General features: G+C 48.0%; 1 protein-coding gene across 10 annotated transcripts in view; it reads right to left on the minus strand.

Annotated features, from left to right (window-relative positions):
• Window positions 1–13357, minus strand: part of EXD3 (exonuclease 3'-5' domain containing 3) — a 176371-nt gene that overhangs the window by 101904 nt on the left and 61110 nt on the right. For all 10 annotated transcript variants that reach the window (XR_011905549.1, XR_011905548.1, XM_072352860.1 and 7 more), the window contains exons 7-11: window positions 13290–13343; window positions 12667–12806; window positions 11780–11880; window positions 6863–6936; window positions 5195–5233 (exon numbers count right to left, since the gene is read on the minus strand). Coding sequence is in view for 8 of the 10 variants with exons in the window: in XM_072352860.1 (XP_072208961.1) it covers window positions 5195–5233; window positions 6863–6936; window positions 11780–11880; window positions 12667–12806; window positions 13290–13343 (408 nt within the window). In the remaining 2 variants the exon portion in view is untranslated. The remainder of the gene's footprint in view (window positions 1–5194; window positions 5234–6862; window positions 6937–11779; window positions 11881–12666; window positions 12807–13289; window positions 13344–13357) is intronic.

Genomic DNA, 13357 nt, shown 5'->3' on the forward strand with positions numbered 1-13357 from the left:
AGCAGGAAGCTCAGTGTCCCATCCTTTTCTTTGCCTGTTTCTGCTGCAGGAGCAACGTGAGCACTCCTCATAAAATCCCCTTTGCATTAGAGCAGGAAGAACGTGGATACTCGTCTGCTTTAAGTTCTGGAGGAACAGCACTGTCCTTACTTTTCCTGTAGTTGATACAGCTTGGTGTCAGTGACAGGCATCCTGGAAGCCACACCAGAGTCCCAGTGTAGCTTTTAAGGGCCTCGGATGTCCCACATACTCCTATAATGTTCTGAATGACAGTACTTCCTATATTCCCCACAAAAGCAATGTTTTTCCAATTTGGTTGAACTAAGCATCCCGCCAGGGCATATCAGTTGAGTCTAACAGCTTGCTGAAGGCCTTACTCTTTAATCTAACGCTGACCTTTCAACCTACAGCCATAAGCCAATTACCCTCTTTTTTATACCATACCAAATCTCTTTCTGATGAAGCTGTGCTTTTGAATGAATGCATGCCAGTGACACAAATGTTATTATGCTGCTTAGCAGCAAGCCCGTGCTGTCTGACTGCAGGAGTTTTAAGGTCAGAAAGCATCTCTAACACAGTGAAACTATTCTAAGAATGACTTCTTTCCCCAGAGCGTTCTCTCCAGTTTCCTTCTCTTCAGTCTCTGGTTCCATCTGTGCATAGAGGCTGTTTGGACAGAACTTTTACAGCGGAGGTGCTGAGCTCTCAGAACAATTCCTTACCAACACCTCACTGAAGCAGGAGATGGACACTCGGCTGAACTCCCAGAGCTTGGCCCTTGTATTTGTGCTTCACCACAACTGTGTTATCCAGAAATAGCTGGAATATAAACAAGACTGTGATAACGACTATTAGGCACAGCTGCCCTCCAGGTCCATCACACAACAACCCTCTTTGAGCTGTGCAGGAGGTACACTGAGGTCTTCATTTGTAAGGATATATATCGTCCTTTGCTAACTTTTCTCTGGATAGGAAGGCATGGAAGGCACAGCATCTTTGGCTTTTCCCACGTATTTGTAGCTTGTTAAATGAGAAGTTCCCATTTCCTTTAGAATAACAGTGCTAACTTCATTAGTAGAGATGCAGATTTTACTACTCTCCATCCAGAAAGCAGAATGTAACTGAAGAATCACAGTAGGCTTTTCCAGAGACATCCACAGATACACCTGTTTTATGCATCATCCCTTTTGCTCTGCAGATCTGATGGTGTTTCAGCTATCAATAAGAACATGATGCCACTTACAAACTGAACTGGAAAGTAGAAGGAAATCCTTACACTGCCTGCTACTTGCATTGCCCAATATCTCTGTGCTCTACTATCCCCTCAGGTGCAGTATTCTCTTACATTACATCATGGCTGTACGGTCCCTCCACAGACTCCTGATGAGAACAGAAAACATAAAGAAAAAGGGCTGGGGCAGAAGCAGAGGGGCTGGTTGCCATGATCAATAATGGGAACGTTCCCACCACCACTGAGCTGGTGATCGGTCTCTGAGCAGGGGACAAATTGCAGGGAGAGGAATGGAAATAGCAACGGGAGCAGCATGGGGGGTGAAATCCTGCTGGGTTTCAACAGATAAAAAGCTTCACTGCAAGGGACCCCAGTGGGACAGCCTGAGCCCAGCATGGGGCAGAGCACAGAGTAGTCAGTGCAGCCAGAGATTCCCCCAGTGGCTGTAAGGCCAGAAGGAACTAAACTGGTCACCCCCCAGCTCTGTTCCTGCAGGAAGAGAGGCCATACGTACTACTGAGCGCATGGTTAAACTCCTTCTGGGTTCTACCTTCCCAGAAAACAGCCAGTCTAGATTTAACATCTGAGTGATGAAATCCATTACATCCCTGAATAAACAGTCCACTCAAAGAGACTGAAAGGTAATTTGACAGGCAGACCTATACTGCAAAACACATCGTATATTAATCACCTCCTGAGTATGATTCCCATTTGCATTGCAGAGCTTGCCTAATTCCCTACAGATATTAAGTTCCTTATGCTATGGGGACACTGCAGTACTCAGAACAATCTCGAGCCAATTTAAAAGTTCGCCTCAGCTCGGGGCTCCGAGGGAAAGACACCAGATATGGCTATTTGCAAAGAGGCCTTTCTGACCTCTTCTCCTTATTAAAGATTCCCCAGAGGAGGATTATTGGCCAGGTGTTCTGGCCACAAGAACTTAAGAAGAAATAAAATAGTAATTGCATTCTGCCCTTTAAATACCCCTCAAAATCACTTTCTTGAGTGTAATAGCTCTTACATTTTATTCCATAGGTAGTTACACTTTCATTGGGGTCAGAATGGCCCCGCAGAGAGACAGCGGTGCCACGCTGTGTCACCAGCATTGCACGAGTACTGCAGATTCTGACAGCTAAACCAGTGAGATGTGCCACCAGCAGCACTTCCCCACACCCCTCACCCACGCTGCTGTCTATGTGTGCTCATTTTTAAAAGCTCGGCAGATGATGAAAAAGCAGGACTCTGTCCAGATGGAGGTGAGAGATAAGTGGCGTCCCACAGGGGTCAGTGCTGGGATCGCTGCTCCTTAACATCATCATTGGGGCTGAGTGCACCCTCAGCAGTTTGCAGATGACACCAAGCTGTGAGGCTGGATCAGCATCGCACCGGTTGGTCTGCAGTTTTTGTACCCAATTCTACTAACCTTATGCAGCTGGTTAAGGCTATGAAAAGCAATAAACATGCAAAAATGGGAGCAGAAGGGCACACAGCAAAGCAGACAGCTGGCTCATGCCCTGCCTGTTTTTCTCCTGCATATCTACCATCAATATCCTACACGCCTTCCCCTCTGCTTGTGAGGACAGGCACTCTCCTTGTGTGTTTCCACGCAGCTCACAGGCTCAGTTAGGCGAGCTAATGCAGAGCGGCACAGCTGGCACTGTGCAAGAAGAGTGCTCTTCCCCTCCCTGTGCCCCGAGGTATCCGTGCTTGGAGAAGACACACAAAGCGCAGCTCTCCTCCTGGGCTGGCAGGGCTTGCCAACAGGCAGTTGATGAGGGCACTTTCCCTACGGGATGAAGATGTTTTGATCCCTTTGCTTTCCCTCCAGCCCCTGCCTGCCCACGGCTGCCATCCCTGCCTGCTCAGCCGCAGCCCGGCCAGCACAGCAGGCAGCAGAGAGCAAAACCAGTTTGCTACAGGGCTGAGAACAGGTTCTGTCGGCCCCGCAATTAACTACGGGGCTTTTGCCTTTTGTAGGAGCAGTCAGCATCACACCTCCATTCATCCCACGGGGCAGGAACAGGAACATTCTGCACTTGTGCAGCTTTGGGTGAACAAAAAGTAACACCACATCGCCATACGGACTGTGGTCAGCCGCTGTGAATAAGAGGGGCTGCACTCTGACCGGGGCTCTTGATATCTGTATAATTTAAGACTTTTGTTACAGATGTAGCAAAGAAAAATTGGGCTTTAAACCCGTGGAAGCTTTCCAAAACAGAAATAAAATGGCTGTGCAAAAGTTCTGGCTGTTGTCAATTGTGGGTTTTTGGGAGTTTTGGTTCCCGCTGCCCCAAAGGACCCAGCGGTCTCTCTGCATCCCTCCCCCTGCTTCCCACTCAGCGCTGCATGGCCAGGCAGAGCTCCAGACACCAAAACTTGCAGTGAGCCTGAACTAAACACACAGATGGGACACACAACGCCAACCACAGCCATTTCCAGCCCTACGAGGCACTGCCTAATGCCCTTCTGTTGTTGTTGTTGTTTGGTCAAAACATGCCAAGTCATTGGTGAAATGCTGAGCAAGAAGGACATTTTTTCCCTCAGGTAAAGCCCAATCTTGCAAAAACAGTTACAGTCAGCCTTGGTTTTTGCAATGGTAAACAAAGCAGACCTGGAGATTTTCCTTTTCTTTTGCTGGGAGCAGCCATGCTGCTAAGCAGCGTGAAGCAGCAGCTGAGCTGCACATGCAGTTATTTCAGTTTCCTCCAGATGCTCAGGTACAGGCTCTGATTGCTTTAATGTGATGCCAAAGACAGTAATCTCTGATAGCACGAAGGGCTAGGGCTGATAACAGGCAAGTTTAAGCACTACCCATGAGATAATTGCACAGCTATCAAAACTGGGTAAGATGCAGCAATCAGGAAATGCAACGTTTGCATTAGTTGGAGAAAGCAAAGACGACCTCCTGCCACAGCCCAGCATCCAGCTGAGATCCTGCCAGGCTCCAAACCTTCCTGAGCATCAATTCCCACGTGGCCCATCTCTACAAATGACTGACACGATCTGTACTTGTGTGTTAATCAGGAGGCTTTGGGAGGTTTTTCCCACCATCCACACTATGGCACTGGCAGAAACCCCTTCACTGCACACACCAAGGCCGTGACAATGATGTCTGCTATACCCTCACGGTCAATCCCATGTCAGGTCTTGATCCAGCAAGAAGCTGGCACTTGTGTTGGCTTTCAAGTCTGTGGGAATCAAAGGAAAACCACAAATATGCTTAAAAGATCACTGAGATCAAGAGACAAAACCAATTCTTCCCTCACAGTGCCTGGCCTCTTGCAGGGGTACAATACGCCGCATGTGAAAGTTCAGCTCAGAAAGACACAGAGCAGGTTTCACAGTTAGCACGAAGGGATGCTGGCCGCCTTATCAACCATCTGTCTTAAGAAACACTTCCTCATGAACTGGCACTCTCCCTTTTCCTTCTACCTCAAGGGAGGGAGAAGAAGCATCTCATGTTGAAAGTGCAACCAAATCTGGTGTGTTCAGATAGGGCACAACATCTCACGTTGCATCAGTTGTCACTAATGGTTTGTCACTGTGCCATTTCTCAATATTTCACTGTCATAGATGTACTTATTGCAGTATCAGGCCGAAACACAGTTGCCTGAGCTCTCCTATTATACACCCAGAAAAAGAAAATGCTTCTTTCTGCATTATTAAAACTCCTTATGTCCTGGAGCACACGGTGTAGGAGTCACGGTCCCTAACAGCCACATTATGAGCCCGCTGAGCGTTTCCCAAGGCGGCTGTTCGGTGGGCAATCCGACATTGGTTTTGCTCACACAGTTTGCTACCTGCCTGCAGAAAATCTCTTCCTCCTCATAATTATGCAAAGATGTGAGAAAGTGCAAAAGTGCGACAGCTGGGCTCCAATATTTGGCTGTCTATCCTGAACACCCTGAAATAACCCCCAGCAAATAAAGCCTGAGAAAACGGGAGAGAGAAACCTGTACTCACCTGAACGTGATCTGCCCAGTTCTCCTGAGTCATGGTTTTCTGAAAAGACAAAATCACTCCTGAGCCATCGGACAAAGAGCAGAATGCAGCACATGAGATGAAATTTAACACACCATCTTAAGCACTGGCATCAACTGAGGAATGCATACAGGAATGCGTGGGAAACCTGTGCTTCTCATACGTCACCAGCCAGAGAATGGTAGAATAACAGCCTACACCGTGTCATTCGGGCAGCTACAGCACGCGGGACAAAAGCCCCTACCTGACCGCAGCACACGGGCAACACAGCTCCTCTCCCAGCAGTGCCTCAAACACTCCCACTACCCAGAGCTGGGATCATTTATATAAACCATCACATTAACTTGAGCGGTGCTCCTGCAATGCCCAAAGCATCGCTGAGCAAAGCTGAAATGGGCCGTGCTGTGGTGGAACACGTGGATCTTTACTGCTGCCTTCTCCTCAGGAGATCCGCACTGTGTCCATAGACTGTTCCCCTCCGTGGCACAGCCGGACACAGAGCTGTCCCCGTGGGCTCCTGCATGGAAGTGATCTCAGGGATTATCTGCAATGCTGAGCCTCCAGAATACGAAAAGACAAACTCTTCTCCACGGCCAAGTCATGAAAAATCCTCTGAAATCATGAGGCCTGGGAAAGGAAACCGATAAGCTAAAATTCCCATTCAAATGTAATTCAGAGCCAACTTTGGGAGAGACTTGGGACAGGAGCTGTTCTCCACGCTGCCAAGAAAGCAGGCTGCAAGGGACTGATCTGCCATGGATGCCAGAGCCTCACTGCTGGCTTCTGGCAGAGTAACAGTGACTACTAGTGCCACGTCTATGGAAAGGTACAACAGCAAAGGGGCAGAAAGAGCCTCAGAGAAAACATCTTGGAGATGTACAAGCATGTAATCTAAATACGGCTGAGATAAAGGAGCCGTTTGACCAGGCCTCATACACAGCTGAGAATGGTAAACACAGAACACCAAAGAGCTCTCAGAAGAAGGGATGGTGTCCAGAAACAGCTGCCAAATGTACCTTAATTGAAGTCACTGGCCAGCTTGGATACTTTAAATCAAGCGTAAGTTGCAAAACAAAGGAAATGGAAGGCCAGGGAGAGCAGAACACCAGATAAAGAATCCATTCCACTCTGCTAAATAAATACACCTGGACAAATGCTTTCGTCTCTCTCTGAATGGTCCCTAGAATGACATCATCCAACACTACAGCCTTGTGATGAAGGATGCGGAATGGCCCCAGCCTCCCCAGGTCTGTGTCGGTGCTTCTGCTAGGCAGGAACGACAGCTCAGAGCCATCACTGCTGGATCAGGAGGGCCTGAAACAGAACTGCCTGTGCCAGAGCAGTGTCATCAGATCACCACTCAGCACCATGTGCTGCTGTACACATGTCCCAGGGCACTGCTGGGGACACAGGTGAACGAGGACCCAGATCTGTGTAATTACAACTCCTGGTCATTGGGATATGAATGGACACGGCAGCCTTTCTTTAACAGAACATGCAGGTCTGATAGCACACCCAGCACGCCTGCATAATAGCTATCACAAGAGCTTGCTCACATGCAGTCCATGTAATTCTGCAATGTCAGTTACTCAGAATGCGAAAACAAACAGAAACTCATTCACAGCCCCGCCACGCAGAATAGAAACATACCTCCACAAACCTCTTGTAAAAGAGATAATTCAGAGTTCTCAAGTGCCGCTGATTTATGACGTTAGGACAGAGAGCTAAAAGGAAAAGAAGACACGTGAGTACACAACGTAACCCAACTTCCTATCAGCTTCACTGTCTAGACATTACATTTTTCCTTCCCCAGTTTCAAACTAAGTAAGAGGAAGGCAGGATGCCATCAAACTTGGAACAATGAGGGACAGGCACACACAGTCAGCTTATCTCAGCTATGAACTGTTATTTACACTTTCAGCCATGATTACCAATGCTAATCCTTGGCTACCGATACCTCTGGTTGCACCACCCCTGGCTGATAAGATCGCTTGCTGGTTCAATATCCTTCACAGTCAATGACTTCACACCTTTAATTATACTGCATCCTCTCAGAAGTACCACCTCCAGTGTCTAAAGGTTGTGTTTTGATTTGAATGGAAGTTGTGCTGTTGGCTCAATTAAGCAGTTCTGAACACGTTGCTCAGGATTTACACCTGTGGCTAAAGCTCATCCAATCAAACATACACCCAGGGAAGAGACTCCGTACCCATACAAAAGAGGGAAGTGACAGCCATTTTGCTGAGCTAGCAAGCAAGTTGTTTTTGTTTGTACCACTGTCATCCTCATTGGACACACTTCATTACAACTGCAGAAAATCAGATCTTCACATAGCTCGTTGTTTTGAAATCCACTGCAGTGAGAGATAAGAGTGAGTCTGCTCAGATCTCCTGAGTCAAAACCATTGCTTGTTTGCAGCAGCAAAAGATAATAACCATCTTCCTATTCTGTAGCTGCACTGCGGGGAGCTTGGGCATCGGGGCTGGGCTGTGGAGCACCAGTGGAACACAACCAGTATGACAGTAGGGAAGCAGCTCCATGACAGCTGCACAGCCATGCTGCACAGGGGTACACAGCTGGGACCGACCCAGAAGCAAACACTGCCCTGTGCTCTGAGCCATTAGCAGCGAGTTAATGACTGAGCAGTGGAGAGGAAGTAAAAATGAAATCTGTTTGTCACATCGGATGTGAAACCACCGATACGCAGCTATTTCATTCATGTAACACCAGCACATGGTGCAATGTATTTTTGGGCGTGTGGCTGTTGCTTCCAGGTCACAAATGACTCCTGGGCTGGGATGGGGATGGGGTCCTCTCGTTCCACGGAGTGCCTGACTCCACTCACAATGGGACTCCTTTACTCTGCCCTGGCAGAGCAGGAGGGCCCACACAAAGCAGACTTTGTTTTGGGACAAAGTAAAGCAGCCTTGGTTTAATAAAATCAGAGTACCTGAAATCCTAGAGGCTTTTACCCCAGTATTGCTAAGGACTGCTGGGGAACCTGATGAGGAGTGAGCTGTGCATTAATCGCAGTATATTATGATGGGAGTATTCCCCGAGTGCAAATCAGGGGAGGGTAAGGCAAGACTCAAGAAAACCTCTTTCTGTTGTAGCCTCAAAGATGCATTGTCTCCTACAACGTGCTCTGAGCCACTGCAGGTTGGACTGAGCACTCCTTGGAAGGGAAGGGGAGCAGAAGCCCCAGCCTGGCCCCAAACCCTCGAGCTCCCTGCTGGCTTTGCTGCCGGGTGCTGGCTGAGCGCAGCACGTGGCTTTATTCAGTGCCTACAGGAAGAAGCGCTGCGGTGTGGTCTGTCCACATGTAAAGGTAGGATGAATCCAGGCTCAGAGCACCAGGACTGGTGTGACATTTCCAAGGGACAGCACGGAGCTGATGGGCGCTTTGTCTTGCCTACAGCAGGTCATGTACCCTCCGTGCTTCAGCACAGAAAAACGCACTGGAGACAGTAAGGAGCAAGGACGGAGCTGAGCCGCTCCCTTCTCCATCAGCCCGGCTGCATCCCAGTGTGTGTGCGCATAGAGTGCAATTCGGAACGAGCTGGCATGCAGCGCGAGAGCTAACAAGCCTAAGGAACACCTTAGGAACACCTAAGGAACACCGGCGGCCGCAGGGGGCACAGCCACTGTAAAGCAAGGGAAAGGAATCACCTGCTCTTAACCAGCAAAGGGTGAAAACGCCTGAAATTTCCCCCTGCCAGGAGCCGGCCCAGCCCCCCCCCCCCCCCTCCAGCGCATCACCTCCGCGCACTGCCCGCTGCCGGGCGGCCCTCGCCCGCCCCCTGCTGCCCCGGGACGCCGCGCCGGGCACAGCCGCACTGCGGGCAGCGCTCCTGGAGCTGCAGAGAAGGCGGAGGGGAACCACCGAGCCGCTGACCGAGCCAGGAGCGCTCCGCTTGGTTTACACCGATAAACGCCTTCCAGAGACATTCAGAGCTCGGGCAGCAAGGCACGCAGGCGGTTGACGATGCTGCTGAACGGCCTTTTCGCCCTACATTCAATTGCCATCCCTTCTCTATCACTGCTTTACTGTCACACGAGCAGACAGGAGGTGATGCCGGCTGTACTTTGCAGTGATTCCCTTCCTATCTCACAAACGATGAACCCCCAGCTGAGCTGAGGGGGAAAATCAGCTGTGTAAAAATACAGGCAGAAATAAAACTACTTATTTCAAACTCAGGGTCTGCTCCCCCATCTCACAGAACTGCTTTGCACTAACAATTGGTTTGTAAATCTAACTCGACCTCAGAGAGTCTCCAAAGAGCATTAAGCAATTAGGCAGCAATAGCTACAAGGCTCGTTAAACCAGAGCACACTGACCCAGGTGTGAGAAAAGACTCTGTAAAATGCCATTTCCTCAATCCCACGCCATTTCTGCAGACTTCTTCCTTCCCCAATAAAGCCAATTATATGGAATCCACACACAGTTTATGAGGACGCCTCTGGGACTCAACAGAAAGTCTTCCACTTCCCTTGCCCTGCTTTGTGTGCTAGCAGGGATGCTGGAATACAGTGCAAGAAGGATGAGGTGGACTAACCTCAGCCGATGATTTATTTGCTCTGAGGCTCCAGACCTGTTATTTTTATTGGGCCACCTCCTGTCAGCCTCTGAAAGGTAAAAGTGGCAGTTCCAAGGGGTGCTTCAAATCTCAGAGGCTGAACACAAAGTTCTGCTTAGGTTCACCGACATTCTCTGAGTGGACAGCAGCGAGCCCTTGGCTAGACAAAGAATGGAAGTGGATTTGCAGCTACAATAACTGAGTCACGTACAAGCTTGCCTTCTCATACCAAGAAACCCCATCCTCCTCCAGCCTTTCTCACCAAAAGCCACTTCCCTCTGCTGCTGCTGCTGCTCTCAGCCTCTTTCAGCAAGTGGGAGTCATGAGAGGAGACAGCAAGCAGCCGAGGACTGCGGCATCGAGCAAGCCCACAGCCAGGTTAGGTAACACTAAGTGTGAGTTTCACCTCACTGCTTGCTTCTGGTGGAGCTGTTCAGGACGAGAGGAGATCTCAGAACAAGGTTTTTGATCTGTCCATTCTACCAAGTCTGTTTCCTTCTTGCACTCTTTTACCACAGTTAAATTTATGTGCACTAAAGGGAAAGAGGAGTGGAGGAGAGCCACGTTATTCCAGCTGCCACCACTTTCAGTTCAGTTCAAGAAGATCTAAAACAAGATTTCCCATGCACAAAGAATTTCTGAAGCACTTCAAAGGAGATGCAAGGCCCCTCGTTTAGCAAAGTGTGAAGTGCTGCTCTGAACTACACGTGATATCAGGTACAAAACCAAATATCCACTTCCACATACACACCTGCCCTTAGCATGGCAGCTACAACTCCTGGGACACTGTCACCAGCTACGACACGCTGCCACCCAATAGGGAGCACCTGCCATCAGCAGCTCCACATCCTTCTTTCTCCTGGGATTTTTATTCTTGGTGTAATTTTACTGTCTCTGGATTTTGCAGGTGAACAATGATGGCATGTCACGCTTATAGCTAAAGGTGTATCTGTACATCTGTGCTGCATCTTTCATAAAGGAAGGGGAGCAGCTCAATGCCCTTCACAGACCAGGAAGGACAATACAGTCCAGTGAATAATTAACCTCACAAAGATGGAAAAATTACTGACGATCAGTAAACTCCAGGGAAGGTTTTAGATGTTACATAAATCACCCCCTTGTGCCTCAGATTCCACACCAGCGTGCTAAGCTTAATTATATTGACTTATCCTCCAGTGAGGGTCTGCAAGGATTGTCTCATTAACTTCTGAGCAGCAGGTTGAAGATGTGAAGATTAAGATGCAATATAGTGTTGCTGCCAGGCATAACAAGCCCACAGTTTGTGGTTAGAAACCACTTTTCAGTCCAAGAAAAGAGAGCTGCATATCTTGTGGAGGTGATGGAAAGCTTCGTAGGGTGAGACCTGACAGTGCACCTAAAGGTTCCCAGCGTGGTCCCAGAGAGTGGAAATAAAATCAGCGGTGCTCACTAACAACAAAAAGCAAAAGGAAGCAGATTTTATTAGACAACTGGTGGTGAAGCAGATCTATTCAGTGATGTAAAACGTTTTACTTCTCTCAGCAGACTGCAAGAGTCTTCAAGTTCCCTGCTGCCAACCCTGTCTTACAACAAGAATACAAAGGACTGCAAGGCTCCTGCTTCCGAAGGGTTATCTCTTTACAGCTGATGGACTCATAACTCAAGAAAACAGATCCCCAGATGAGTAATGACTTGCTTCTTATGAGAGCGGAATGGAGTCATAACTCAAAGCTGACCATCATGTGTTTACGTAGAGCCATTCTGAGGTCAAGATTTATTTCATATCATGGAAGAAGCAGCCTATTAGTCACAAGCACTTCATTCTCCGACAGCACAAAGTGATAATTCCCATAACTTACCAGCTTTGTTTTGGAATACCATTAATTAAACTCTGAAACCACCCATGATAAATTACAGCAGAGGTTCCTTGCTGAACACGGAAGAAGACAAATTAGCTTCATCTGTTCTGTATTAGTGAGATAACTCCAGAACATGCTGCAGTATCACATACCTGGATCTACGTTAAATCGGTCTAGGAGTCTGAAGATCAGCTTGCTTAGCATTTTGCGGTTCAGTTTATCTGGCTTGTACCTGGACAGGCCTTGATATTGTCTGTAAGTAAACGAACAAATAAGTTCCACGCTTGTGGAACTGCTTATGGTTTTGCAGACAGTAGATACAAGGCAGTATTGATATCAGGGTTTGGTAGGTGTTGGCAAGAACAGACCCCTTCCTTTCCTGATTCATAGCAAAAAGCCAGTAATGCAGCCACACAAATTTCCCAGTCAGTATCTGGGAAACAGAAAGGCAGCAATTCCCTCCCATCTCCTCTCAAGGCTATGACTGCAGCCATTGCATCTACACTGTGACTTTTACTGTACTGTTGGCTTTGTGACTGACAAGAGCTGTTCTAGTGAGAGGCAACTTATGAATTAAAACACACAGAACTATTTCACAACAACATGAAGGTTAACCACCCGTATCTCTAGTTTTTCTGCCCCTTCATCACAGTATTATCTTCCTGCCAAACCTGTACAACCGATACTGAAACTCAGCCTTGTCTCCAGCAAAGCACGAGACTGCGATCAGCACGACCTCCTGGAGGGAGCTTTCCTGTTTGTCTATTGCTAAGATCGACTGCACGCCTTTCATTTTGCACTCCTCTCTCCTGACAGAAGTGAAACATCTGTCAATAGGGAAGATATCTCTGCCTTACCAGCAAAGGGGTTTGAAAAGACTCTGGCACAGATACCGGAATTTCCCCATTCTTAGCTGAAAAGTAGACACTTCGCACTCCGTTATGTGGAGAAAATGATCTTAGGTCGACAAGCAAAGAACATTCTGTCCTCTGACAGGCAGCCAGCCCCAGCTGCTCAGAAGGTCAACAAATATTCCTACCTTGCCACGTCTCTGATATTAAAGTCAGGTTCACACCAGGTGTCCAGGATCTGTAAGAGTCTGCGCTGGAGCTCAGGATGTTCTCCCACATAATCTTCAACCAGGTTAATTTTATCTTGAAACAGCAGCGGTGCGCACATCTAGGAAAAGAAATTCGAGGGTATTTGCTCTAGATGTTAATTAAGAATTATGCCCTGCCTTCTATCAGGATGGTCAGCAAACAGAAGGCATGGAAGAGGTCCAAGTCACCAAGCCCTTGCTTAACCAACCTGTGCTGTCTGAAAGACAGACGTTGCATTTTCAACACAACTATCAGCAAAAGTGGCAAAGCTTCAAAGCAGTAAAACCAATAAACTTGACCCAAATGATCATTTGTCAAGAACCCAGCTAGAATCTTTGATTATAGTGGCTCTAAGTAAGAAAACAGTCCAGTAAGGGGTCTAACAAAACAGACTCTGTCATTCCTCTAGAGGTGAAGGTGCCTTAGACATGTAACAGTGACTTCTTGCAAATGAGATCAAGCCTCAAGTGAAACGCATCACACCTCAGAGGGCTCTGATGGAATTCCTGCTTTACAGCAGGTGGATCTGAAGACAGAGAAATCTGCAGAGGAAATGACTCACCTTCTCCACGTCTTGGTCTGGCTGCAGTTTTAGTTTAATGCTCAGGATGGCTGCCTGGAAAACAATCA

This window comes from Excalfactoria chinensis, chromosome 18 (assembly GCF_039878825.1).
Source record: "Excalfactoria chinensis isolate bCotChi1 chromosome 18, bCotChi1.hap2, whole genome shotgun sequence".
NCBI classification, from domain to species: domain Eukaryota; kingdom Metazoa; phylum Chordata; class Aves; order Galliformes; family Phasianidae; genus Excalfactoria; species Excalfactoria chinensis.